At 56.5% G+C, this 24,774-nt stretch overlaps 1 protein-coding gene across 2 annotated transcripts in view; it reads right to left on the bottom strand.

The window, feature by feature from the left end:
* Positions 1–16,280: 16,280 nt before the first annotated feature.
* Positions 16,281–24,774, bottom strand: part of LOC128839676 (fibrinogen-like protein 1-like protein) — a 32,958-nt gene continuing 24,464 nt past the window's right edge. The window contains exons 1-3 of one of the 2 annotated variants that reach the window (XM_054032876.1): positions 21,856–21,996; positions 19,138–19,281; positions 16,281–17,215 (exon numbers count right to left, since the gene is read on the bottom strand). In XM_054032876.1, coding sequence (XP_053888851.1) covers positions 16,587–17,215; positions 19,138–19,281; positions 21,856–21,859 — 777 coding nt within the window. In that variant the 5' untranslated portion in view covers positions 21,860–21,996 and the 3' untranslated portion in view covers positions 16,281–16,586. Of the gene's footprint in view, positions 17,216–19,137; positions 19,282–21,855; positions 21,997–24,774 lie in introns of those variants that run through there. The other variant, XM_054032877.1, reaches the window with a different exon arrangement.

Genomic DNA, 24,774 nt, shown 5'->3' with positions numbered 1-24,774 from the left:
AGCTCAATCCTTGAGGGGGCCACTTGGGGATCTGGGGCAAAATCAGTACTTGGTCCTGCTAGTGAAGGCAGGGGGCTGGACTCCATGACCTTTCAAGGTCCCTTCCAGTTCTAGGAGATGGGATATCTCCATTAATTTATTATTTTATAGCAGCTTCCATACCACCGATGCGGTAGCCACTTATAGGCAGAGATTCCGCAAATGTAAAAGGAGTGGCCATTTCCTACCAAGCCATTATAACCGCTGCGCCACCTGTTTGTTTTTTTGTCATTAAACGTTGCGAACCGGGCAGTAGAGTTGGATCTGCCATTAACATAGACAGGGATGGAGGCGCTACTGTCAGGGGATAAATAATACTGACAGGTGCTATTCCCAGCGGACGAGGTGTGATTGCTGGACTTGAACTGTCTATAGCACACCAACCCGGGGGCCACTGACCGCAGCCTAATATGGGAAGGGATCTGCGTTGAGTTGGCCTGCGGCTTCCAGGGCTCGTCCCTCAATGCATACTGGGATTCAATGGTACAGTTTTGCGACAAGCGGGTACCCAAGGTATTTCTTCCCCTACTGAACCATCCCCAACAGATATCTGACCAATTTTGGGAAACTGCTCTCCAGGGTAACCCTGCTGCGTGGTGTGGGACTTGGGAGCATACCCAGCAGTTAGAGAGCTTAAACTCTTGGGCAAAGCAAACCTTCAAGGACTCATATGTGTTTGTTTCCAAGTTAGTAGGGATTCCTTTCCATCCGCATGTGGTCGGGGGGAAACGGGAGGTAACGAAAGGAGTGTCCCTATGGCAAAGAGCACCACTGTGGCAGACCCTGGACCTGGACTCATGCTGGGCAGGTGACCCTAAGGCCTAACAATTACAATTCCCCAAATACCCACAAAATAACAATTACCAATAGCAGGCAGACTAAAAGCAAAAGGGACCAGGCCACCAGGTTAGGCCGGCCCTGTGAAAATAAACACAGCCAACGCTCAGAGTTCTCGCGGGGAGGGTGCAGCGGCTGTCCAAAGAGGCTACAGGGCATTCCCCACAGACCTTATTGTCTTTTGAATAACAGTTTAAGTCCCAGCTCGTCGCTGGCAGTCTTTTCTGCAGGCTGGACGGTCCACCGTTCAGGAGCGGGCCCTGCTTTTACACGAGAGTGATGGATCCAGTTTTTGTGTCCTTCGACCTTTGCTGCTGTGTGGGAGACCAGCAGGACGGTGTGGGGTCCCTTCCACTTCTTTTGGAGAGGCTCGTCCTTCCAGGTCCGAACGAGTACGAAGTCACCTGGCTGCAAGGAGTGGATCGGGGCATCCAGCGGGAGAGGCTGCAAATCTTTGGTATACCTGTGGCGAGAACAAAGAACAGCAGACAGAGAGCACATATACTGAGATAAGAAACCACAGCTTACCTCCCACTCCCCTGCCAGAACCGGTGTACCGTTCATAGGCCATGCCCTTCCAAACATAATCTCGAAGGGACTGAGCCCTAACCTGCCCTTTGGGAGAGCGTGAATGCGGAGCAAAACAAGGGGTAGAGCATCAGGCCACTTAAGGGAAGCCTCTTGGCAGACCTTTGAGAGGTGCCGCTTAAGTGTCTGATTTGTGCATTCCACTACCCCACTGGCCTGCGGTCGCCATGGAGTGTGGAGCTTCCAGGGGATTTGCAGGGCATCCGATATCTTTTGAATGACTTGAGATGTGAAGTGTGTGAAGAGTGGCTGGTGGCACTGACACTCCTAGTCGAGAGTTGTTTTTTTGGCAGACTAGACATTCAGCCTGCACCTGGGAGGCCAGGGGTCTAAGTCCAGAGGTTAGAAAATATTTATTCATAAGCTGGGTAAGAGCCTCTCTTCCTGCGTGGGTGGACTGATGTAGTTTCTGTAGTACTGGCCGTATTAGATTCCTTGGTAGGAGGATTTTTCCTTCCGTGGAGTGGAGCCATCCCTCCTTTTCCTGGAGCCTAAGTGTGTCGGCCAGGTTCCTCTCTTCGTGAGAGTACTGAGGGGTCGGAGCTCCCCCACTGATGGGATGAGGGCATGCATATGGGCATCTTCAGCTTCCTGTGGTTCCAGGGTAGCAGCTCACTTGGCCTCTCTGTCCACCCTGGCATTACCCTTAGCCACATCTTGATCTTCCCTTTGATGAGCCTTGCAGTGCACCACTGCTACCGCTGAGGGGAGCTGTACCGCTTCTAAAAGCCGGAGAATTTGAGGCCCATGTTTAACCGGAGAGCCTTGGGCTGTCAACATTCCTCTTTGCTTCCACAGACCGGCATGAGCGTGTAGTACTCCAAAGGCATATCTGGAATCAGTAAAAATGTTAACTCTTTTTCCTTTTGACAGTTCAAGTGCACGGGTTAAGGCTACCAATTCAGCCAGCTGGGCTGATTTCCCAGCAGGTAAACCCTCTGCTTCCACGGTTTCGTGGAGAGATACAATAGCATAGCCCGCCCTCCTTTGCCCGTTTACAACTGTGCTACTGCCGTCTGTATACCACTCAGAATCTGCAGTTGGGAGGGGTTGATCTTTTAAGTCTGGGCGGCTGGAGTATTGGACATCTATGATCTCCAAACAGTCGTGTTCCTGCTCCTCTGTCTCCGGTAACAGGGTGGCTGGGTTAAGGGAGGGACAGGTTTGTAGGGTAACTTCAGGATTTTCTACAAGTTTTGCCTGATACGGAGCAACCCGAGCCTGTGTAAGCCAGAGACCGCCCTTAGTATCCAGCAGGGCTTGAACCATATGGGGAATATACACTTGCACAATTCCCCCCAGTGTCAATTTCTCAGCTTCCCCAAGCACTAGGGCAGTTGCTGCGACTGCCCTCAAGCATGCCGGCCACCCCTTGGCAACTTGATCCAGTTGTTTAGAGAAATATGCCACGGGACGTTTCCAGGTGCCTAATAACTGAGTAAACACTCCCAGGGCCACCCCTTTCCTCTCATGCACATACAGTTGAAATGGCTTAGTGGGGTCCGGCAGACCCAGGGCTGGGACTTCCATCAGTTTCCTTTTTAAGATTTTAAATGCCCTGTCCGCTTCTGGGGACCAGTGAAAGGGGTCATGATCTGCTCCCTTAACACATTCATACAAGGGTTTCGCCCACAGTCCCTACTCTGGGATCCATATTCTGCAAAAACCTGCCATGCCCAGAAATGCTCGGAGTCGTTTACGGTTGCTAGGGATAGGAATTTGACAGATAGCCTCCTTTCTTTTGTTTGAAAGCTGACGTTCCCCCTGCCTTAGGTGAAATCCCAGATACCAAACTTCTGAAAGCGCAATTTGAGCTTTGCTTTGAGCTACCCTGTATCCTCGGAGTCCAACAAAGTTCAGGAGACTCACAGTAGCTCTGAGACAGGGGATTAGAACCACAGCGGCAATTAGCAAGTCATTTACATATTGCAGGAGGAGGACCCTGTCCTCATTGTTCCACTCCTCCAAGTCTCTAGCCAGGGCCTGGCCGAACAGAGTGGGGGAATTTTTAAATCCCTGGGCCAGCACTGTCCAGCAAAGCTGCTTTTGAACCCTTCTGTTGTCCTCCCACTCGAAGGAGAAAATCTCCTGAGATTGGGGGTTGACCGGAATCGTGAAGAAAGCATCCTTCAAATCTAGGACAGAAAAATGGGTGTACTGCCCCCCTATAGAGGCCAACAGTGTATACGGGTTTGGAACAAGGGGGTGCAGAGTCTTAACCCGCTCATTAACCGCCCTCAGGTCCTGGACCAGCCGGTATGTGCCATTGGGCTTTCGTACAGGCAAGATGGGAGTGTTCCAGGCTGACTGGCATTCTCGAAGGACCCCGCACTTTAGGAACTGGTCTATAGTCTCCTGCAGTCCCTCTCTGGCTTCCCTCTTGATCGGATATTGTTTGATTCGCACTGGGCTTTTTCCTGGGAGAAGCTGAATATGAACAGGGGGTTGACGGGCTGCCTTTCCTGGGACCCCTGATGCCCAGACAAGGGAATACACCTGGTCCTCCCACTCACTCCATTCTGGGGCTTGCATGGCTGAGGGTTCAATTGCAAGTGTCATTATCCAGGCATTCTCTGGGGGTAAGGTGAGGGTTATGTCATCTTGGGTGAAATGCAGGGTGGCACCTAAGCGACAAAGCAGGTCCCGTCCCAGTAGAGGCGTTGGACAATCGGGGAGGTAAACCAGTCTGTGAGATAGAGTTCTGTTTCCCAAAGCACATTCCGCTGGGGCATACACTGGGCACTTGGTTCCTTTCCCTGTGGCACCCACCACAGTGAGGGACACTGCCACAGGCAGCTGAAGGGGTTGGTTTATGGCGGTTTGTGCAGCTCCAGAGTCTATTAAAAAGTCTATGTCCGAATCTCCCACCCACATGTTTACTCGGGGTTCCGGGGGCAGGACAGTCCGTCTCCCCTGACACCCCTATTCTTGGTCCTCCACTGCCATCATAGGGGTACCTTCCCTTTCGGGGCAATCATTTTTCCAATGTCCCTCCTTTCGGCATCTGGCACACTGGTTGTGACCCAGACGCCTTTCCTGTGAGCCAGGGCGCCCACGTCCACGTCCTCATTCCCCAGCCCCTTCCACCTTCCTGAAATCTTCCCCTGCCACCAGCCTGTACTGCTGCAACCATCATTTTCACTTGCCTCGTTTCCTTTTCTCCTTCCCTAAGGCTGTAAGTCCTGTTTGCAGTTTCCAAAATCTGTGCCATGGTCACACCTATTAAATCCTCCTTTTTTGCAGTTTCCTTTTAATATCAGGGGCCGCACAGCTGGTAAAGATACCCTTTATGATTGCCTCAATTTCCCGTTCAGCGGGGTCTGCAGTAGTCGTTTGCCTGATGGTATCCTGAATACGCTGCAGAAAAGCAACCGGACTCTCTTGTGGCTCCTGTACTAGCTCATAAGGCTTAGCCCAATTGTTATGTCGGACAGCCGAGTGTCGGAGCCATGTAAAAGGAGCTCCTTGTAGGAGGTGAGACGGGTTTGGCCCACAGGGTCATTAGGGTTCCACCCGGGATCTGCTAGGGGGACCATGTCCGCGGGCACCGGGACGTGATTTGGATTCAAATCATGTCTCCGCTGTGTCTCCTCCCTTGCTTTAGACACAACCTGGTTACGCTCCACCTCAGACAGCAGGGTCCGCATAAGGACATTACGATCATCCCAGTCAGGTTTACAGCTAGCCAGGCACCCTTCAAAGACCGAGATAAACTTGCTTGGGTTCGTAGAGAATTCCCCCGCCTGTGCCTTAAAGGCTGCTAGGTCCACCGGGTTCAAAGGCACGTGCACATAGACCTGCATAGTAGTGGCCGGGCGTTTTTGTGATCCTGGGCGGGCCACCACGGTCTCAGTAACTAATGGATAGAATCCCACCGAGGGGGCAATCTCTGGAGCCCGAGGCACCCTGTCTTTATATGGTGGGGGTGTTGGAGCCGAAGGGGACACCGACTCTGCCATCACAACCGGGGGAGGGTTCTGGGGACTAACAGTAGTTACTACCGAACCTGTCGGAGTCAAATTACACCTTTGCAAAAGATCTGACCTATCTTTTAACAACATAAACAACTGTACATACATATGTTCATTCCATTTACCCGTACGCTGACAAAACAGAAGCAATTGAAGGATCGTATTATAATTAAGTGATCCCTCCGGTGGCCACCTTTCCTGGTCCTCTAGCTGATATTGAGGCCAGTCTACTGTACAGAATCTTTTCAGTTTACTTTTAATCAACGGATCCGATCCAAACACTTTCCAGTTCACCAGAATGCATTCTAAGGGCGTACACCTTGCCCTGCCTGCAGTACTTTGTCCCTGCCCCATATTCTAGGGAGACTCTGGGCGTCCCCAGGTCTAAACAGGTAAAGTCCCCACTGGACTGTTCCTACCTTATCCACAGGACCGGTTCCCCACCGTCGCCCGCAGCTGCTTCTCCACTGCTCGAGCGCGTTGCACCGTTGTGCCCTCCGGGGTCAACCAAACCACGTCTCCGCCGAGGCACCCGGTAAAGTCACCGGTGTGCGCTGGGCGTCGGTCGTCGCCGTAATCCGTCGACCTCCGAGAGGGGTCCGGGCAAGGCTAAATTTCAGCCTCGAGCCCATGTTGGGTGCCAAGACTGTTGCCGGCACAGAGTGCCTGGGGACAGCAACAGCGGGGTTCGTTGCCTGGTGTGCTTCGCGCCAATAAACAAACCAGGGGGAGAAGCAAACAAAGTTTATTTGAGATCTCAAAGCGGGTGCTAGGAGACTGACATGTCTCAGATAAAGCACACCAACAGAAACAGTTTTTTTTCTTTTATGCATTTTGCAGTTAAGCCTCACCCCCCCATCCCCCTCTAGCCCTCCCTTCCTCCTCCCCCCCCCGCATTCCTCCCTTTACCCCTCCTGTCCCTGGTAATAGTTACTAAGCAAATAGCAATTACATTTAAGCAGTTAGATTATTTTGGCAGCTATAAGTTTAGCTTGTTAGTAACACTTCTTGAATTCAAGTATCAGAGGGGTAGCCGTGTTAGTCTGAATCTGTAAAAAGCAACAGAGGGTCCTGTGGCACCTTTGAGATTAACAGAAGTATTGGGAGCATAAGCTTTCGTGGGTAAGAACCTCACTTCTTCAGATGGCGTGCTCTTGCATCTGAAGAAGTGAGGTTCTTACCCACGAAAGCTTATGCTCCCAATACTTCTGTTAGTCTCAAAGGTGCCACAGGACCCTCTGTTACTTCTTGAATTATTATCTTGTCCCTTTTCTTTGATTCATTATCTCCCCTTTCAGCCAGAGGTATGCAGGCCTCATTATTACCGCTTGGTACCGGTAAGGGGGGTTACCACTGATAGCTGGCTGCTTACACATTCCAATTGCACCTGGCTTTTGACGTCTAAACTTTTTAGAGTTTCAACATGGAAGGAGAGAGTTTGGTTCACTTAGGCCTAGTGCAGGAAGGCTTCATTGACAGTTATGGTTGTCTACCCTCCCGAGTTACCTAGGGTGATGCCCAGTGACGTCAACAGGTGGGTCCCTTTAAGATGTTCAGGTTGTGTATTTCCAGGGTGAGAACTGGGGCTGACAGGGCCAGCAGGCCGGTGAGGAGCAGGAGACGAGGGCACCGGGCAGCTGCAAAAGGGAAGAGCCGGTGAGAAGCTGGGAACACAAACCCGCCCTTCAGGAGCCGCGACTCCCAGTTCCCTCTGCCAGGACAGTGCCCCCTGGAGCAGCCAGCTAAGAGCACACTCCGCGGCTCCGCGCTCACAGCAGCCCAGAGGGGAGGGGAGCTGGGGAGCCAGGCGGGGTGATTGGGAATGTGGGGGCAAGGTGATGACCGGGGTAAGGGGAATTATGGGAGAGAAGAGCATTGGGGGAGGAGTGTCTGGAGGACTGGACCAGGGTTGTGGGGGAATCTGTGGTTCTGGGGAGCCCTGTGCATGGTTGCTTGAAGCTGCAGCCTCTGTTCCCTGGCACAGCCCTATGGGAAGCCCTAGTTGCCTTGCTGTGGAGACAGTCACTGTTGCCCAGCCCAGATTCCCAGCTCAGGCCAGTCCCACAGTCAGGCTCCCCCGTCCATCCCCCTACATACAGACATCCTCCCCCCAGATTTCCAGAGCCCTGCTTAGCCCTGCCTGCCCCCACCCCTGCTCCACCCGTGGCCTGTCTCCCAGGGCCCAGCCCACGCCCCGTGCTGCCCAGCCAGCGTCCCTGGCTCACTGTAGCTCTGCAGGGCGCAGTGGGATCAGATAATGCTGCTGAAGAGGGAAGATGAACATGCCCCTTTTCTGTTGGCAGCTTGCGTGTAACCTCACGGCCTGGGAATGGGACTGGCATCAGTGCCAGGTGCGGCTCAGGAACAAAGAACAGGGATTTCGCTGGCCAGACCACTGTCTAACGTCCCAGGTCCCCATCCCCCCGTGTGCTCTGAGGGGAGTGTGAGAAGCTGCCCGTGGCGACAGGCAGGGTCCCGGCCAGGAGCCCCGGATTGGGCGGGAGCCGGGAGATTTCAAACCAGAGCATTTTCAAATGTTTCCTATGAAAGGATTGATCGGCACAAGCTGAATGATGGTGTCACACGGAGCAGCTCCACGGTGATGCCGAGGGAGGGGGCACTGATCCCCTCAGAGAACTGGGCCCTGCTGACTGCAGGGGCAGGACGGATGTAGAGATGAAGAGCCAGGCCCTGTGCCAGGTGGCATGGGAGCACCAGGGGCCTCTTTCCTCCCCTTCCCCTGGCTGTGCAGGAGTGGGGTAGGATTCCAGGACTCAGCCCAGGTGATCTGTGTGTCGTGTCGGTTCCGCTGGAGAACCATCCAGCCCTCGCTGGTGCTGTTCAGCTCTCAGTAGACCTCATATTGATGGAGTCCTGTGGGCTGGATGACGAAGACGCCACTGACCCTGTTCCAGGTTATCTCGCTGCAGTCCTTGGGCCAGGCTGTGGGCAAAACGAAACAAGTTGTCAAGAACAAAACCTCATGGAACAAAACCCCGCTCAGAGTTACAATCACAGTGGAGTTTCCATAAAATCTTTCCTTGGCCTCCTTCCCAACTCCTCCACCGAGGAATAGCAGCTGCATCTTAGCCAGATCAGGCTGCGCTGAGGAGTCCTGGAGGTGAGCTCTGGTCTGTAGCGTCGCCCAGACTGATGTCCCCATAGCTGTGCCGGAGGGAATTCTCACCGCTGGCATTCTGCTCCCAGATCTCTGCAGTGTGTGTGTGTGTGTGTGTGTGTGTCACCCCCTGTGAGGGGTGACAACGCAAGCGGGACACACTTACCACTTACCCTGGGCTACCCGCATGTCACTGGCTCTGCTGCGCCGGAGGTTCCCTTTCCCCTGATCTGTGTGGGGAGGAGAGAGCCGAGTGACGTGAGGGCTTTACAGAGGATATTCCCAGCTCCACAGCTGGGCGTATTCTCAGCACATTCGCCTCCCTGTCCCTCCGCTGGCCCAGCTGTAGGCCTCAGTTATCCGCTGGGCACTGGGGCACCTCTCCCTGCTGGATTGCTCCAAACTCTGACACCCGCGGGGAGGCAGGAATTCACCCAGAATCCCTCCAGAGCAGAGACCCACCCTGGTACCCTCCTCAGCCTGGCCACAGCCCCGCATCACTGCCAAGAACCATCAGCATGAGGGGGCCGGGCACCAATCCCAGAGGCCTGATAGGCTCTGCCTGCATCGGGCACCAACAGGCTCCTTCCCTCTGGGCCAGGGCCCGTTCGCACATGCGCAGGGCGGCTCCCTGGGCCCAGCTCCCAGCCCTGAGCTCAGGCTCCCCTGGGCCCTGCTGTGTCCTGCAGGGACAGCACATGTCTCTCCGACAGCCCCTTCTCAAAGGGTGGGAGAAGGGCTGGTAGCAGGCAGGAGAGGCAGGATTTCCTGCCAGCTCTCCAGCCAGCCAGGGCTCTGAGGGACGGGGCGGGAGGCCAGCTTCTCCTGTGTGCCCATCCCCAGCCAATCAGGGCTATGGAGGCAGGGCCAGTCCTCAAAGCACTGCTCCTGATCCATCCAGTGCGGGTGTCATGACTTCGACTAACCCAGACTCCCCTTAGCTGCTCTACCTGGCTCCTGGCCGCTCCCCTCCAGTCTGGCCCAAATGCAGCCACCAACCTCACCGCCCGCTCCCGTGGCTCTGCCCACACCACCCAGAGGCCGATTAAGGCTTATTGGGGTGCTGGGTACAAAGAACATTTGGTCTCCCCAGCTCCCCTCACCATGGGGTCCTGCCCCTTGGTCCTCCTCTTCCCCCCAAGGCTCCACTCCCAGGCCTGGCTTGAAGCTGGCCTGTGGTAAGAGCTGCCCAGGGACCCGAAGTCACAGTGGGGAGGCCCGGACTCTCCACCTACCCTGGGCGGCATTCCCTGGGGGTGGGGATACAGACTCTGGCTGCTCTCGGGCTCCCTGGCCCCCCACCCTGGGATGGTGGAGGGTCCAGGGCTCCCCACAACTGGCCCCGGCTCCCTGGGTGCCTCTTACCACAGCCAGGCTCCAGCTTCCAGCCTAGCAGGAGACAGAGCCACAGGGGACGAGGACAAGCGGGGCCACAGTTCTGGAGCCAGTGGCACCCTCACTTCTGCACAGGTTCCGGCGCTCCTGCAGGGGCCCCCAAATTGGCTGGCGCCCCTGGGCACGGGCCCTGTGGGCCTGTGCATTAATCTCCCATTGGTTCTGCCACCCTTTACTCATACGGATAACAGCACTTCAGCACTCCTGCACTCAACACTATCGTGAACTGTACCACAGCACCCAAAACGGATCCCTTTGGCAAAACAGCTCCATCGGCTCATTACCTAGGCACAGTAGCGTGTCTGTGCAAATACGGCCTTTTCCTGAACTCTTCCCCCCAGCTCACGGCTAGATGTTAGGGGAGAGCTCATTCACCCCCTGCTTACGTTGCCTAGGGTTACCATATTTCAGCAATCAAAAAAGAGGACGGGAGGAGCCCCGCCCTAGCCCCGCCCCCATCCTGTCCTAGCCCCGCCCCTGCCCCTTCCACTCCCTCCCACTTCCTGCCCCCTCAGAACCCCCAACCCTCCCCCCCACTCCTTGTCTCCTGGGACCCCTGCCCCTAACTGCCCCCCAGGACTCCACCCCCTCCCTAAGCCTCCCTGCCTCTTGTCCCCTGACTGCCCCCTCCTGAGACCTTCCCCACATCCTAACTGGCCCCCTAGGACCCTACCCCCTACCTGTGCCCTGACTGCCCCAACCCTTATCCACACCCCCACCCCCAGACAGACCCCCCCCAGAACTCCTGACCCATCCAAACCCCTCTGCTCCCTGTCCGCTGACTGCCCCCTCCTGGGACCCCTGCTCCTAACTGCCCTCCAGAACCCCCACCCCCTACCTAAGCCTCCCTGTTCCTTATCCCATAACTGCCCCTTCCTAAGACCCCCCCAAACTGCCCCCCAGGACCCTACCCCCTACCTGTACTCTGACTGCCCAAAACCTTATCCACCCCCCCAGAAACCCTCCCGAACTCCCAACCCCCCCCCCGCTCCTTGTCCCCTGACTGCCCCCTCCTGGGACCCCTGCTCCTAACTGCCCCCCAGGACTCCACCCCTTACCTAAGCCTCCCTGCCTCTTGTCCCCTGACTGCCCCCTCCTGAGACCCTCCCCCCATCCTAACTGGCCCCCTAGGACCACACCCCCTACCTGTACCCTGACTGCCCCAACCCTTATCCACACCCCCACCCCCAGACAGACCCCTGGGACTCCCACGCCCCATCCAACCACTCCCCACCCCCTGACAGCCCCCCCCGGAACTCCCAACCCATCTAAACCCCTCTGCTCCCTGTCCGCTGACTGCTCCGATCCCTCTCCCCACCCCTGCCTCCTGACAGCCCCGCCCCCAGAACCCCCAAACACCCCCCCACTCCTTGTTCCCTGACTGCCCCCTCCTGGGACCCCTGCTCCTAACTGCCCTCCAGAACCCCACCCCCTACCTAAGACTCCCTGTTCCTTGTCCCCTAACTGCCCCCTCCTGAGACCCCCCCCACCTGTACTCTGACTGCCCAAAACCTTACACCCCCAACCCCCAGACAGCCCCCCCCTGAACTCCTGACCCATCCAACCCTCCCCCTGCTCCCTGTCTCTTGACTACCCCCCCGCAGAACCTCCCTGCCGCTTCTCTGGCCCCCGGCCCCCTTACTGTGCTGCAGAGCAGCGCGCTCGGCAGCGGGGGAGGGGAGCAGGCTCGGAGCTCCAGACTGCTGGAGGCCGAGGCGAACGGCCGGCCGGTGATCTGCGAATGCAGCGGGGGGGAGGGAGGGAGAGAGAGGAGGGGAGTGGTCTCAAGTTGCAGGGGAGAGGAGGGGGAAGTGGAGGAAGGGCTTTGGCTGCCAGAGCCCGTGCGAGTGGCACCATCCGGCCGGCTGCCCTGTAAGCTGCGCACGCTCTGCATGGGGGGGGAAATCCGGACATTTACAAATTCCCCCCGGACGCTATTTTTAACTCAAAAAAGCCGGACATGTCGGGGGGAATCCGGACGAATGGTAACCCTTACGTTGCCGACAAGGGGCTTTAATAACACCTAAAGACTGTTAAGCCAGGGATTTCCCCTTCCAAAAAGACCCTTTACGCCAAAAGAAGGAAAAGTGACCTGGAGCGGGGCAGTAACCCTGCTCCGAGGAGAAGAGGTTAAAGGCAGTTGAGGTCGGCTGCTTGAAGAGGCAGCCACAGCTTTGGCCCTGCTAGAAGGGCTAAGGGAGGAGCTGGCTCAGTCTCTCTCCAGCTGGGAGTGGGAAGGGCCTGGCTGCCGGGGAGCACAGGGGACCTGAAGCAGAGCAGGGCTGGGGATGGGCAAGAGGAGCTGGGGGGCTCCAGCTTGGCAATTCCCCAGGCTGAGGCTTGGTAAGGCCCAGGGTGGTACTGGGGCTGCAGAGGTGCCGCCTGGGCATAGGCAGAAGCAGCTGATCCAACCCCCTTGCCAGCGATGAGTGGCCATGACAGATGCAGTCTGCCCCAGAGAAAGGGGGCTCGATGACGACTGGCAGGAGCCACTGAGGCAAGGTGGGCATGGGGGAGGGGGTTCCCCTGGGAAGGGAGACCCAGAGTGTGGGGGCACTGCTTTGGGACAGCACCCCAAGGTAAGGGGCACTGGGGTCTGTGAGGGACATGGGGGCTGGAAGCAGGAGAGACACTGGCCAGCAGGAGGCGCTCCTAGTGCTGGAATTGAGCTAATTCCTGGATGACCAGCAGGAGGCGCCGCGCCAGTGAGTCAGCGATCTGCTACGTGGCCAAATAAACTAGTTCATTTCAAGCAGTAAACAAGAGTTCTGTGATTAAACTCCTCAGCCCCTTAGAAAGGCACAGCGGGGCGGGAGCCTGGAGGGACGAGGGGAGGGTAGTGCACGGAAGGAGGGGTCGTGTGGGCATCAATGCAGAACGGTCTAGTTAACGGCCCCTAAATGCACTTTCTGCACAGAACTACTGCAGCTTCCCAAGCCCCAAACTGCACAAAGTCTGGAAACGGACAATTCAGGGATTCAGCCAGTTCCCCCCGGTCACATCACCGGGGTCACTCCACAGGCTTAGCCTGGCTGCTCTGCCCCCGGGCCAGGCTGCCCTTTGGTCTGTGAACAGCCCTGGAAACGGGGTGGGATGCACGGCTGGACAAGGGACGTTTTTAGGAAGCTCTGCAGTGCAGGTTGCAGAGCAATGGGAGTTGAGGCAAGGAAACTAGTTGGACGTGTTGTCAGTTTCAGGGGATAAAGTTGAGTGGCCAGTTTCAGACTGCTGGAGTGGAAGGTCCTAGACCAGTGGGGCGGTGCTGGGTTCCTTTCATTGTCCGTCTCCAGACTTCCTGACGTTCGGTGTCCAAAGGCCTCATTGTTTTGTCCAGAAAATGTAGTCATTGCTTTGGACGGTAGAGGGCCCCACTGACACACGTTCAGCATTAACTCTTCTTACGGGTTGTGGGGAGGGATTGCTGAACAGTTTGCATTCCCTTCTCTAGAGAGCAAACAAAGCAATTCCCAGCCCGGAGCAGAGCAGATCCATTCTCCTGTGTCTCTCTTGTGCTGTGTGTACACGAGCAAACGGCCTGTTCCTCTCTCATGCTGCCCCCTCTCCTGCCATATTTGCCATTGCAACAAAGTTGACTTTTTCCCACAGAAAATTTTGCTTTCCCCGAAACCACATAGGAATATTGGCTGTATACTTGCTTGATTTTAACTAGCCTAGTAGAGCATTTGGTCAGCTTCCTGAGAAAAGTGCAAATTAGGTGCCCAATCAAAAACCACTTCAGCCAACAATGAACTTGAAGATGCCAATCCACATCAGAGCCTCCCCAGGATTGTGGCTTGGCTGGTAAAAACTGACTCATGCACGGACATGTCACTTGCCCATGTGACTCCAGAACTCCATCTTGGAGCTGGACTTTGCATAGGAGAGAGGAGGGGGTCTCCACCCGCAAGAGAAAGTTTATTTAACCCCCTGGGAGACCCCTCCATTTTGTCTTCAGCTGGCTAAAGGGATAGCCTCTCCACCCCCAAGACTACCTGAAAGAGACTGGAACAAAGGACAATGACTACAGGGGGTGTGAGTGATTGCTGGAGCCAGACTAGAAGGAGACTAGTCTGTAAAAAGGAGCATTCTGGAACTGGGGAGGTTTTTATCTGTACCCAGTTGTATTACTGTATTAGGCTCAGATATGCGTGTTTTATTTTATTTTACTTGGTAATTCACTATGTTCTGTCTGTTACTACTTGGAACTACTTCAATCCTACTTTCTGTATTTAATAAAATCACTTTTTCCTTATTAATTAACCCAGAGTATGTATTGATACCTGGGGCGGGCGGCAAACAGCTGTGCATATCTCTCTATCAGTGTTATAGAGGGCAAACAATTTCTGAGTTTACCCTGTATAAGCAGGGGTGTGGAGAGGGGTCGAGACAGGCAGGGACAGGGAGCGGGGTGGTTAGATGGGTCGGGGGTTCTGGGGGAGCTGTCAGGGGGGCAGGGGTGTGGAGTGGGGTCAAGGAGGCAGGGAGCAGATAGGGTTGGATGGGTCAGGAGTTCTGGGGGTCCTGTCAGGGAGCAAGGAGCAGTTGGATAGGGCATGGGAGTCCCGGGGGTCTATCTGGGGTAGGGGTATGAATATGGGGTGGGGGTGTGGATAAGGGTCAGGGCAGTCAGGGGACAGGTACGGTCCTAGGGGGGCAGTTAGGGTGGGGGTTCTCAGGAGGGGACAGTCAGGGGACAAGAAGCAGGGAGGCTAGATGGCGGTGGGATCCTAGGGGGCAGTTGGTGGCAGGGGTCCCAGGATGGCGCAGTCAGGGGACAAGGAGTGGGGGGGTTGGGTGTTCTGAGCGGGGCAGTCAGGGGGTGGGAAGTGGGAGGGAGTGGATTGGGGCGGGGCAGGGCGGGGCTAGAGCGGGGCTCCCCCCCCGTCCTCTTTTTTGATTGTGGAAATATGGTAACCCTAGCAGACAGGCCCCAGGGTGTGGGGGGGATGAGCTCCCTATAGTGCAGCAGCAGCCCTGAGGGAGCAGGTAGGATCTCCGTGAGGTCGACTCCCGCTGTGGCCGGGGGTCGCTGCCTTTTGGAGCGCCGGGCAAGGAGGATGGGGAGGGCCTGGCTCCCGGCTCGGCCGGAGATTGGCTGAGGTGAACAGGCTCAAGCTGCGTGCCCCAGCCGCAGCCGCCCCAGCTCCACTCCCTGCAGAAGGGTGACAAGACACCCTACCATGCCACCCTTCCTTCTGCGCTGCTGCTGACGGCAGCACTGCCTTCAGAGCTGGGTGCCCGGCCAGCAGCCGCCGCTCTCCGACTGCCCAGGCCTCCCCACACACATGGGTCCCACGGGCATGGACAGCCCCCTGACCACGGAGCCTTCCTGGACCATTGCACCCTGGGCGGTTGCCCACCCCTAAATCCAGCCCTGCTCATTGACTTTCAATGGGCTCTGTGCTCCTAAGTAACTTGTGACCTTTGGAAAATCCCTCCCCCCATTTTTGCTTGTTGCTATGTGACTGTCTGACTGCGGCCAGCAAGCAACGGCCCTTACAGGAGACAGCCCCTGGATCTGTGACCTCTTCACCGAAGCACATGGCCAGGCAAAGCTGGGGGCAGAGCCCTGATTCTCAGGCTGAGGAGCGACTCCCCCTGCTGTGGGAGTGGAATACACCCCGTGTCTGCCCCACAGGCTCTCTCTGGGTATTGCATCGACAGCAGGTAGCCCATAGTCTCCTCTCCCAGCATCCCAGTCTCTCCTCCCCCAAACGTGAGAAAGGACTGGTGGCCCAAGGAGTTACTCTTGGTGCAGTTGGCAGCAACGGGCCCATCCCAACAACCCTACACTAGGGCCTGATCCAACGCCCACTGAAGTCAATGGAAGATTGTCTGTTATCAACTGGCTTTGGACTAGGACCTACTTGCACGCGTGGACAGTAATTCAAGGTACTGATTAAAGGGCCCCTCAGGCCACTGCTGCAGCTACCCAGATATCATCAGATGTGCAGGCCTGGCTTTCAAATCCTGCTAGGCCATTGCCGAAAATTCCCTCACAGCAACCTGCAGACCCCTAAGACTGTGGGGCAAGGAACCCAGCCAGGTCTGCCAGCCCAAATCCCAAAAGGCCGGATGGCTGAAAATACTGGGAATGGATCTACGCAGTACGGTGCCCACGAGAGCACAGCAGAGAGTAAGTGGCCGGGAACAGAAAGTTACCAACTGGGGCCACCACATTTAAAATGCCTTTTTAATGTGAAGCTTTAATCCCTGCTAATGAGCAGTAGAGCGGGAGTTTATAAAAACCCTTCTGTGTTTCTGGATTTCCCCACCCCTGTGACCTCTGGAACTGCCCATGAGTCTGAGAGCAAAAGACACTGAAAAGTCACTACGGATCTGAGGCATTTACTCTCCCCGGAGCTTCTACATCTGGATACTGCAGGTTTTGCAAATGATTCTTCTGATTACGAATATCACTAAGTCAAGTCAACGCAAAGCACAAGTGCCCAGCAGAGATTAGCTCGGAAAGTGCACGGAAGAAAAGAAAAGAGAAAGTTGCCCCATTTTGGATAAACATGATACTTCCCCCTCCGAGTTGGGTGTGAGGTTTGGCCATGACACACGCTGACCCTTTTCCCTCCCTTCGTGGAGCAGGGGTTGGCCTCACTGCAGACAGGAGGGTGGGGAAGGGGTGACTAACAGTAGGACGCTGGTTTGATGAGGATGGCGGAGGCTTGGCAGTTCCCACTACAGAAACTACCCCAAGTGATGCTCCCTTTGACGTTCAGTCGAACAGAATGACAAGCCGAGTACCACCAGCCCCCCTCATAGCTAGACGCACAGTTCCCACCATAAGTGTCCTGATCCAGGTCTTTAGCAGAGAACTTCATGTTGTCATGCACGGTGCTAGGATTGTTTGGGGCCATGGCGTCCCCTGCAGTCCCAGTGTAAGAGCCCAGCCTCAGCCTGTAGCCTTTGGACTCGTCTTCCAGACCGAAGAGGTTGTAGTCTGCGTATTTCATGGTGCCGGATGAATCGTGGATGACAAACCTGACCTGGTAGACCTTCTGCTTCGCGATCCGATAGATGTACTCCGTCCCCAGCCAGTAGTCATCCTGCACGTTGCCAAAGCCGTACTTGTAGGTGCTCCAGGACTCAGCCCAGGTGATCTGTGTGTCGCGCCGGTTCCGCTGGAGGACCGTCCAGCCCTCGCTGGTGCTGTTCAAGTCACAGTAAACGACAATCTGGTGGAATCCTGTGGGCTGGATGACAAAGACGCCACTGACCCTGTTCCAGGTTATCTCGCTGCAGTCCTTGGGCCAGACTGTGCACAAGAGAGAGATCGCTTTCACTAAACCCCGTGGAACAGAACCCTGCTCAGCTCTTCCCACCCTGGGTCAGTGAGAAAGGGCCCCTCCGGTGTGCCACAGACAGCAGTGTCTGCACTGACACCCCGCATGCTTTGCCAGCCCATTGTCAAAGAGGCTTCAACAATGGATGCAGACACTGAGCCCGAATCTGCTGGCACAGCCCTGGCGTTAGGTCCTGTCACCCACTCCTGGGCAGTTTATTCTCTAACTAGCTACTTTGCACGTGCACACGTAGGTTTCCCAGAAGACAAACAGGCCCCTGTTCATACTCTGCAGGGGTTTTCGGGGAGGTGTTTAACACGGCAGACACGATGCGTGGGACACTGCGAGCTAACAGCACCGTGTGTCCTGTGGGGTGACTGTATCTTACAGCAGCGGGTTCTGCACCCCCTCAGCTCTCAGCAAACTCCTGTGCCAAGGGCTCTCCAACAGGGCGTGTGTGCTGAGGCCACCGACACCAGCTGCCAGGGAAAGGAGGAGTCTGTGGAGTCAAAGGATCTTGCCACTCATCCCAAATTTTGGCTGCAAACTCCCCACACGTGCAGTAGTGAGGGACACGGCCCAGTGGGTCACAGCCCTGGGTCCTGGATCCCACACAGTCTATCAGTGGTGCCACTTTCCCTGCAGAAAGATCATGACCCAAAGCTTCTCCTCTGCAGGACACATTACAGCCTGTGTGTATCAAGCCCTTTCCCCCACACCCTCCCACCCTCTGCCATCAGAGTTCCTGCTCCCAGGGGCCTGTATAATCCCTGGGGATTCCCCTCTGGCCCGGTCAGACAATGCATCCCAATGCCTTGTTGTGCCCTGCAGGTAGAAGCTGTGTGAATAACTCTTGTTGTTCTTCATATCAGAGGGGTAGCCGTGTTAGTCTGAATCCGTAAAAAGCAACAGAGGGTCCTGTGGCACCTTTAAGACTAACAGAAGTATTGGAGCATAAGCTTTCGTGGGTGAATCTTGCATCTGATGAAGTGGGCATTCACCCACGAAAGCTTATGCTCCAATGCTTCTGTTAGTCTTAAAGGTGCCACAGGACTCTCTGTTGCTTCTTGTTGTTCTTGCATCTCATTTCTGCAGGGCGTGGATAGGTGAAGCGTGGGATACTCTTACCGTGGGCCTCTGATCTGTAGGGACAGGAATTGGGAGATCCGCGTGACATGAGGGGTTGTCAGAGACTGTCTCCCAAGCACCAGAGAGTGTTAGCAGTGCATTCGCCTCCCCTTCTCCATGTCCCTGAAACCCTCATCCAGGACAAACCGTTCTTCTGCCCACACTTCTGCAAACCCCCTCACCGCTCTACCTGGTTTCTGTCTGCTCCCCTCCAGTCTGCCCAAATGCAGCCACCAACCTCCCCGCCCGCTCCCGTGGCTCTGCCCACACCACCTTGTGCCTTCCAGTCCCTTCCCTGGCTCCGCAGCTTCTCCTGCAGCAGCTTCCAGCCCCCGCGCCTCCCCTCGAGCTCTGCACAGCCCTGCCCTGCCTAGCTCGAGCTCTGTGTTAATTCTGCACCAGTCGCCCTGCTGCCCGAGCACCCCCATCTCATCCCGTCTGCCCCTGCCTGGCTCGGGCCCACGCTGCACCAGTTCACTCCTCCGCGCCCCCTCTGCTGCCCAAGGCAACCAGCACCTCCTGGCTTTGTCCCGTGCTGCTCCCTGCACTGCAATGGGCCAGCCCCTGTGCTCCCCTCCCCTCCCTCAAACCGCCAAAGAGCTCAGCGTGGTTTGAATAGAGAGCTACGGTTGGATTGTAATTTCTCCCAGTGGCTTCAGGCCTCCATAATCCCCAGGCAGCCAGTGAGTGACGTTCTGGGGCCCCAGGGCTGGCGGGGACCCCTAGGGCCAGGGGGGAGGGCTATAGAAGCAGACACATGGCACACCTGCCTTCAGGTGCTTTGGGTGGATGTTCCGGATTGCATGGGTGGGTCCCTTTAAGATGTTCAGGTTGTGTATTTCCAGGGTGAGAACTGGGGCTGACAGGGCCAGCAGGCCGGTGAGGAGCAGGAGACGAGGGCACCAGGCAGCTGCAAAAGGGAAGAGCCGGTGAGAAGCTGGGAACACAAACCCGCCCTTCAGGAGCCGAGACTCCCAGTTCCCTGTGCCCGGGAATGGCACAACCGAGAGCTGGGACTGCTGGACCCTCCCGCCTCGCCCAGCACAGCCTGGCCCTGCCGCCCTCGCCCGTCAGCCTGGCTGGGCAGCCGGCCACCGGCCAGGCATGCACGGGGCAGAGAGGAAACGCTAGGAACCGGCCCCGTTGGGACAGAGACTCCCAGGAGGGGGGCAGGTGCTGAGGAGTTTGGGATTTGCCCTGGAGAAATGTTCCCGCCCCACAGAGACACCCCTGTGCCATGGAAATAACCGGGCAGGGGAAGGCGGGAGAGCAGGTGAGAGAAAGGGAAAATGGAGATTGGGGCTGGGGGGCGGGGGGCACTGAGAGCCCTGGGGAGGCCTGAAGGGTGGGTAATGAGAGCCCCAGGGACAGGGGGGTGGATGGGGATGGCCACAGAGCTGCAGGGAGGGGAACCCTGAGGTGTGGGGGCTGGGTGGGTACTGGGAGTTCCTCCTGAAGGGACGGGGGTTGGCCAAGGTCACTCAGCCCCGGGGTGTGGGAGGGGGACAGGCTGAGGGCACTCAGAGCCCCAGGAATCATAGAATCATAGAATATCAGAGTTGGAAGGGACCTCAAGAGGTATCTAGTCCAACCCCCTGCTCAAAGCAGGACCAATTCCCAACTAAATCATCCCAGGCAGGGCTTTGTCAAGCCGGGCCTTAAAAACCTCCGACGAAGGAGACTCCACCACCTCCCTAGGTAACGCATTCCAGTGTTTCACCACCCTCCTAGTGAAATAGTTTTTCCTGATATCCAACCTGGACCTCCCACACGGCAACTTGAGACCATTGCTCCTTGTTCTGTCATCTGCCACCACTGAGAACAGCCAAGCTCCATCCTCTTTGGAACCCCACTTCAGGTAGTTGAAGGCTGCTATGAAATCCCCCCTCATTCCTCTCTTCTGCAGACTAAACAATCCCAGTTCCCTCAGGGTACATCTACACTACAGGGGGGAGTCGATTTAAGATACGCAAATTCAGCTACGTGAATAGCGTAGCTGAATTCGACGTATCACAGCCGACTTACCCCGCTGTGAGGACAGCGGCAAAATCGACTTCTGCGGCTTTCTGTCGACGGCGCTTACTCCCACCTCCGCTGGTGGAGTAAGAGCGCCGATTCGGGGATCGATTGTCGCGTCCCTATGGGACGCGATAAATCAATCCCCGGGAGGTCGATTTCTACCTGCTGATTCAGGTGGGTAGTGTAGACCTAGCCTCAGCCTCTCCTCATAAGTCATGTGCTCCAGACCCCTAATCATTTTTGTTGCCCTCCACTGGACTCTTTCCAATTTTTCCACATCCTTCTTGTAGTGTGGGGCCCAAATCTGGACACAGTATTCCAGATGAGGCCTCACGAATGTCAAATAAAGGGGAACGATCACGTTCCTCGATCTGCTGGCAATGCCCCTACTTATACAGCCCAAAATGCCGTTAGCCTTCTTGGCAACAAGAGCACACTGTTGACTCATATCCAGCTTCTCGTCCACTGTGACCCCTAGGTCCTTTTCTGCAGAACTGCTACCTAGCCATTCGGTCCCTAGTCTGTAGCAGTGCATGGGATTCTTCCATCCTAAGTGCAGGACTCTGCACTTGTCCTTGTTAAACCTCATCAGGTTTTTTTCGGCCCAATCCTCTAATTTGTCTAGGCCCCTCTGTATCCGATCCCTACCCTCTAGTGTATCTACCACGCCTCCTAGTTTAGTGTCAAGGTGGAGGGGGGGCTGGTCAGGGGCACTCAGAGCCCTGGGGGGGGGGGGGGGGGGGCTGTCCTGTCCAGGGGGGGCACTCACAGCCCCAGGAGGTGGGTGGGGGAGGGGCACACAGGATTTCAGGAATTCCCTGGCAGTGAAGAGCTGCTGGCGGCAGGGAGGAGCCAGCCGTGACAATCCCCACTTGGGATCCCTGGCTGGGCTAGTGGCTATGGGGGCCCGTGGCCAAGCTGCAGCGGAAGGTGACCTGAAGGAAATGCCTCGGCCTCGGCCTCCGGCTAGGAAGGGCCTGGGCCAGACAATGACCCACCGCGCAGTGTCCCAGCTCCCCGCCCCACACCTGCGGGGCACGGCCCCTCCTCTGTAGGGAGGTTGGCATGTACCTTAGTGCTGCTTCCTCCATCCCCAAAGGCCTCTCCCAGCCAGTCTCTGGCAACCCCCGCCGTTCAGTACGCACATTACCCTGCTGTGACATACCGGGGGGGGGAACCCCTCGGGGATGGGGGGGCTGTCACACAGCTGGGCAATTTAACCCGGCTGGGCAGGGGTGACTGTCTCCCTGGAGCTGGGGTCTCAGCCCAGGTGTCTCTCTGCCTTTCCCCCCAGTCGCCCCCGGGCGAGGTGGGAGCGCCCCACGTTGCGTTCCAGCCCCACATTCACACCCACAAGTGCTGGTGGGTTCCAATCCCAGCTGAACACGCCCACCCGGCCCTAGTGCGGAGCAGAAGGGCCCAGCACTGCCCCACAGACCCTCTGGCTCCCCGAGCCCGCTCTTACCCATCACCACAGCACGTCTGGCCCAGGCTGAACGCTGCTGCTCTGTGCAGAGAGACTGGCACTTCTCGCTCCTGCCGTACGAGGGGCTGCTACCGACTGCTCCCCCTAACCCCCGCCCTGCTGCGCTCTGGGGATGCTGCCCTGCTGTGGAGCTCTCAGGTGTCTTGAACTGGAATTTGTTTGGAGAGAAACTGCTAAGAAGCCTTATCAGCCCCGAGCAGAGAGTACCTGGGAGCCTGCCTGGGTCGGGCGGGTCTGGTACAGTCTCCCCCAGATAAGGCTCTTCCCTGGACCTGCCACCCATTGGAATCTGGAACGATTCCCTCCGAGGTAACACCCGGGGCAGCCAGGGCAGGGCAGGGCAGGGCACGGCCTGCTCCCCTGGTGCGTTAGGGCTTTCAGGAGTCAGAGGTGTCAGCAGAGCAGGTTGTACGTTAAAGCAGCGAAGGCAGTTGGGGGGCAGAGGAATTGGGTGCTTTGCCATTGCACTTGATCAGCTCAATTTGAAAATTCTTTCAAAGGAAATCCAGATGTATACATCTGACTGGGGTACATGTACACACATACACACGCACACTCACATGTGCACACACTCATGTGCACATACACGTACACACATACATACGCACATGTACACATACACATATATACAGACGTACACATACACGCACACACGCTGTCCCTGGAGCGCCCGAGGATGCGACTGACGGGGTGGCTGGCTATTATGGAGGCACAAAGGGGTTGGGAGAAAATAATCAAGAAGAACTTTTGCTGAAAATGCAAACCTAAGCTGGAAATCTGTGCAGGGCTGGGCTCAGCGAAAATGATCTTTTGAGCTGCTCTTATTAACCGTGGTCCTGTACTTCCTGGTTTGCGTCGGACCCAGGCAGGAGACTGGGCTGCTCTCAGCTGTAGAAGCCATTGGAATGAGCCAGGTCGGAATGAGCCAGGCCCTCAGAGCCTTCTGCCACCAATCGCCCCAGCAGTCACTGATCCACACCAAACCACGTCCTTCCAGTCAGGCAGTTTCATATGCACATGTCAAACCCTTGGTTTGCCACTCAGACACCACGGTGATGGGCACAGTAAGGACCGAGAGACGCTAAACAGGCAGGGAAGGAAATAGTGGCCCTGCCTACAGTGTGTGTGTGGTGCAAACGGATGAACAACAGTTGCTGGCTGAAGGCACAACCTTAATTCCTGCATCTCCTGTCTGTCAGCTATCATTCGCTTGGCAGCCTGAGCTCCGATTTCTAACGCAGCGTTTTGCTCTGGCCTATTGTGGTTCTCATGTCCGGGGGCGCCTTGGCCCCTGGTATCAGGAGCGGTGCTAAGGATGCTGCTTTTCAAAGGTCCTTAAGCAGGGTTGTCAACTTTCTACTTGCACAAAACCAAACGCCCTTGACCCAACCCCTTTCATGCCCTTCCCCAAGGCCCCACCCCCACTCACTCCAGCCCAGCCCACCTCCCTCAGTCGCTCGCTCTCACACCCTCACTCACTTTCACTGGGCTGGGGCTGGGGGATGGAGTGCAGGGAGGGGTGAGGGCTCCGGTGGGGATGCGAGCTCTGGGATTGGGCTGGAGATTAGGGGTATGGGGTGCCAGAGGGGGATCCGGGCTGGGGCAGAGGGTTGGGGTGCGGACTCTGGGAGGGAGTTTGGGTGCGGGAGGGGGCTCAGGGCTAGGGTAGGGGATTGGAGTGCGGGTGGGGGTGTGAGGTCTGGGAGGGATTAGGGTACAGGAGGGGGTTCCGACCTGGGGCAGGGGGTTGGGGTGCCGGGTGTGAGGTCTGGGAGGGAATTTGGGTGTGGGAGGGGGTTCCGACCTGGGGCAGGGTTTCTCGGTGTGAGCTCCGGCCAGGCGGCGCTTACCTCAGCCGGCTCCTGGTCAATGGCACACCGGCGCTAATGCAGGCTCCTGACCCCTGGTCTCCCTCCGCTGGCAGGCTCTGAGCAAGGCCTGCGCCGAGAACATGGATGCGAACAGGGGCTGCTAACAGGGAGTTTCGCAAGGGAGTTCTCCAGGTGAAGGAGGAGCAATACAGCAACCTTTTGGGGTAAGTGACTGTCTGTAGTGTGTGTTTGTGTTTGAGGGTTACTTGCTGTGTGCTGAGCTTGTGTTTGTCAGTCTGTTTGTTTGTTTTGGTTGTTTGAAGGACCGTGTGCTGTGGCTGGCAGTTGGAAGCTGTGAGCTTCAAAGGAAGGTTTGAAAGCTAGAAGCCTCTGGTAAGTGGCTGAGCCTTAATCAGTGGGCGGGGCATTCATACAGGCCAGGGCTTTATAAAGCAGCGCACAAGCGACCAGGGGCTGCTAACAGGGAGTTTCGCAAGGGAGTTTGGAAGGGAGCAGGAAGGGGGCGAGGGTCCCTTGCCAGTTCCATCTGTTTTCTCTTGATTCCCCTTAATACCTATAAAGCAACTACATTCTAACTGTTTGCTTAAACAACCCTTTCAGCTGATAGGGGGCTGCAGACGGGAGTTTGACAGAGGGAGGCTTACGATGGTTAGGAAGACCCGCAACACCTGTGCCAGCACTGCTACTGTCTCCTCCACCTGTGCCTGTAGCCAGACAGAGTGCCTAAGCATGGATGCCTCTACCCAGATCCTAGTGTGGTTTTGCAAAGACTGTAACTTGCAATTTCCACTTACTGATATCCAGGCTGGGGGGACCATCCAATGTGAAAGGTGCCTGCTGGTGGAATCTCTCAGGCAGCAGGTGGGAGAGCTACAGGAGGAGGTGGCTAGGTTGAGGAGCATCCGTATCCACGAGCAATTCCTCGACAGTGTCCATGTGGAGACAGCTGAGGTAGCTGTCCCAGTACACAGGACTGCTGATACACCACTGGTGGAGGAGGAGATGGCTCAGGGTGGACGCTGGCAGCTGGTTACTTCTGGCAGCAGGCAGTGCTCCACCCTTGCTC

The sequence above is a fragment of the Malaclemys terrapin genome, chromosome 6, assembly GCF_027887155.1.
Source record: "Malaclemys terrapin pileata isolate rMalTer1 chromosome 6, rMalTer1.hap1, whole genome shotgun sequence".
NCBI lineage: Eukaryota > Metazoa > Chordata > Testudines > Emydidae > Malaclemys > Malaclemys terrapin.
The sequence above is the reverse complement of the archived record's forward strand: the minus strand, read 5'-3'. Positions and strand labels throughout refer to the sequence as shown.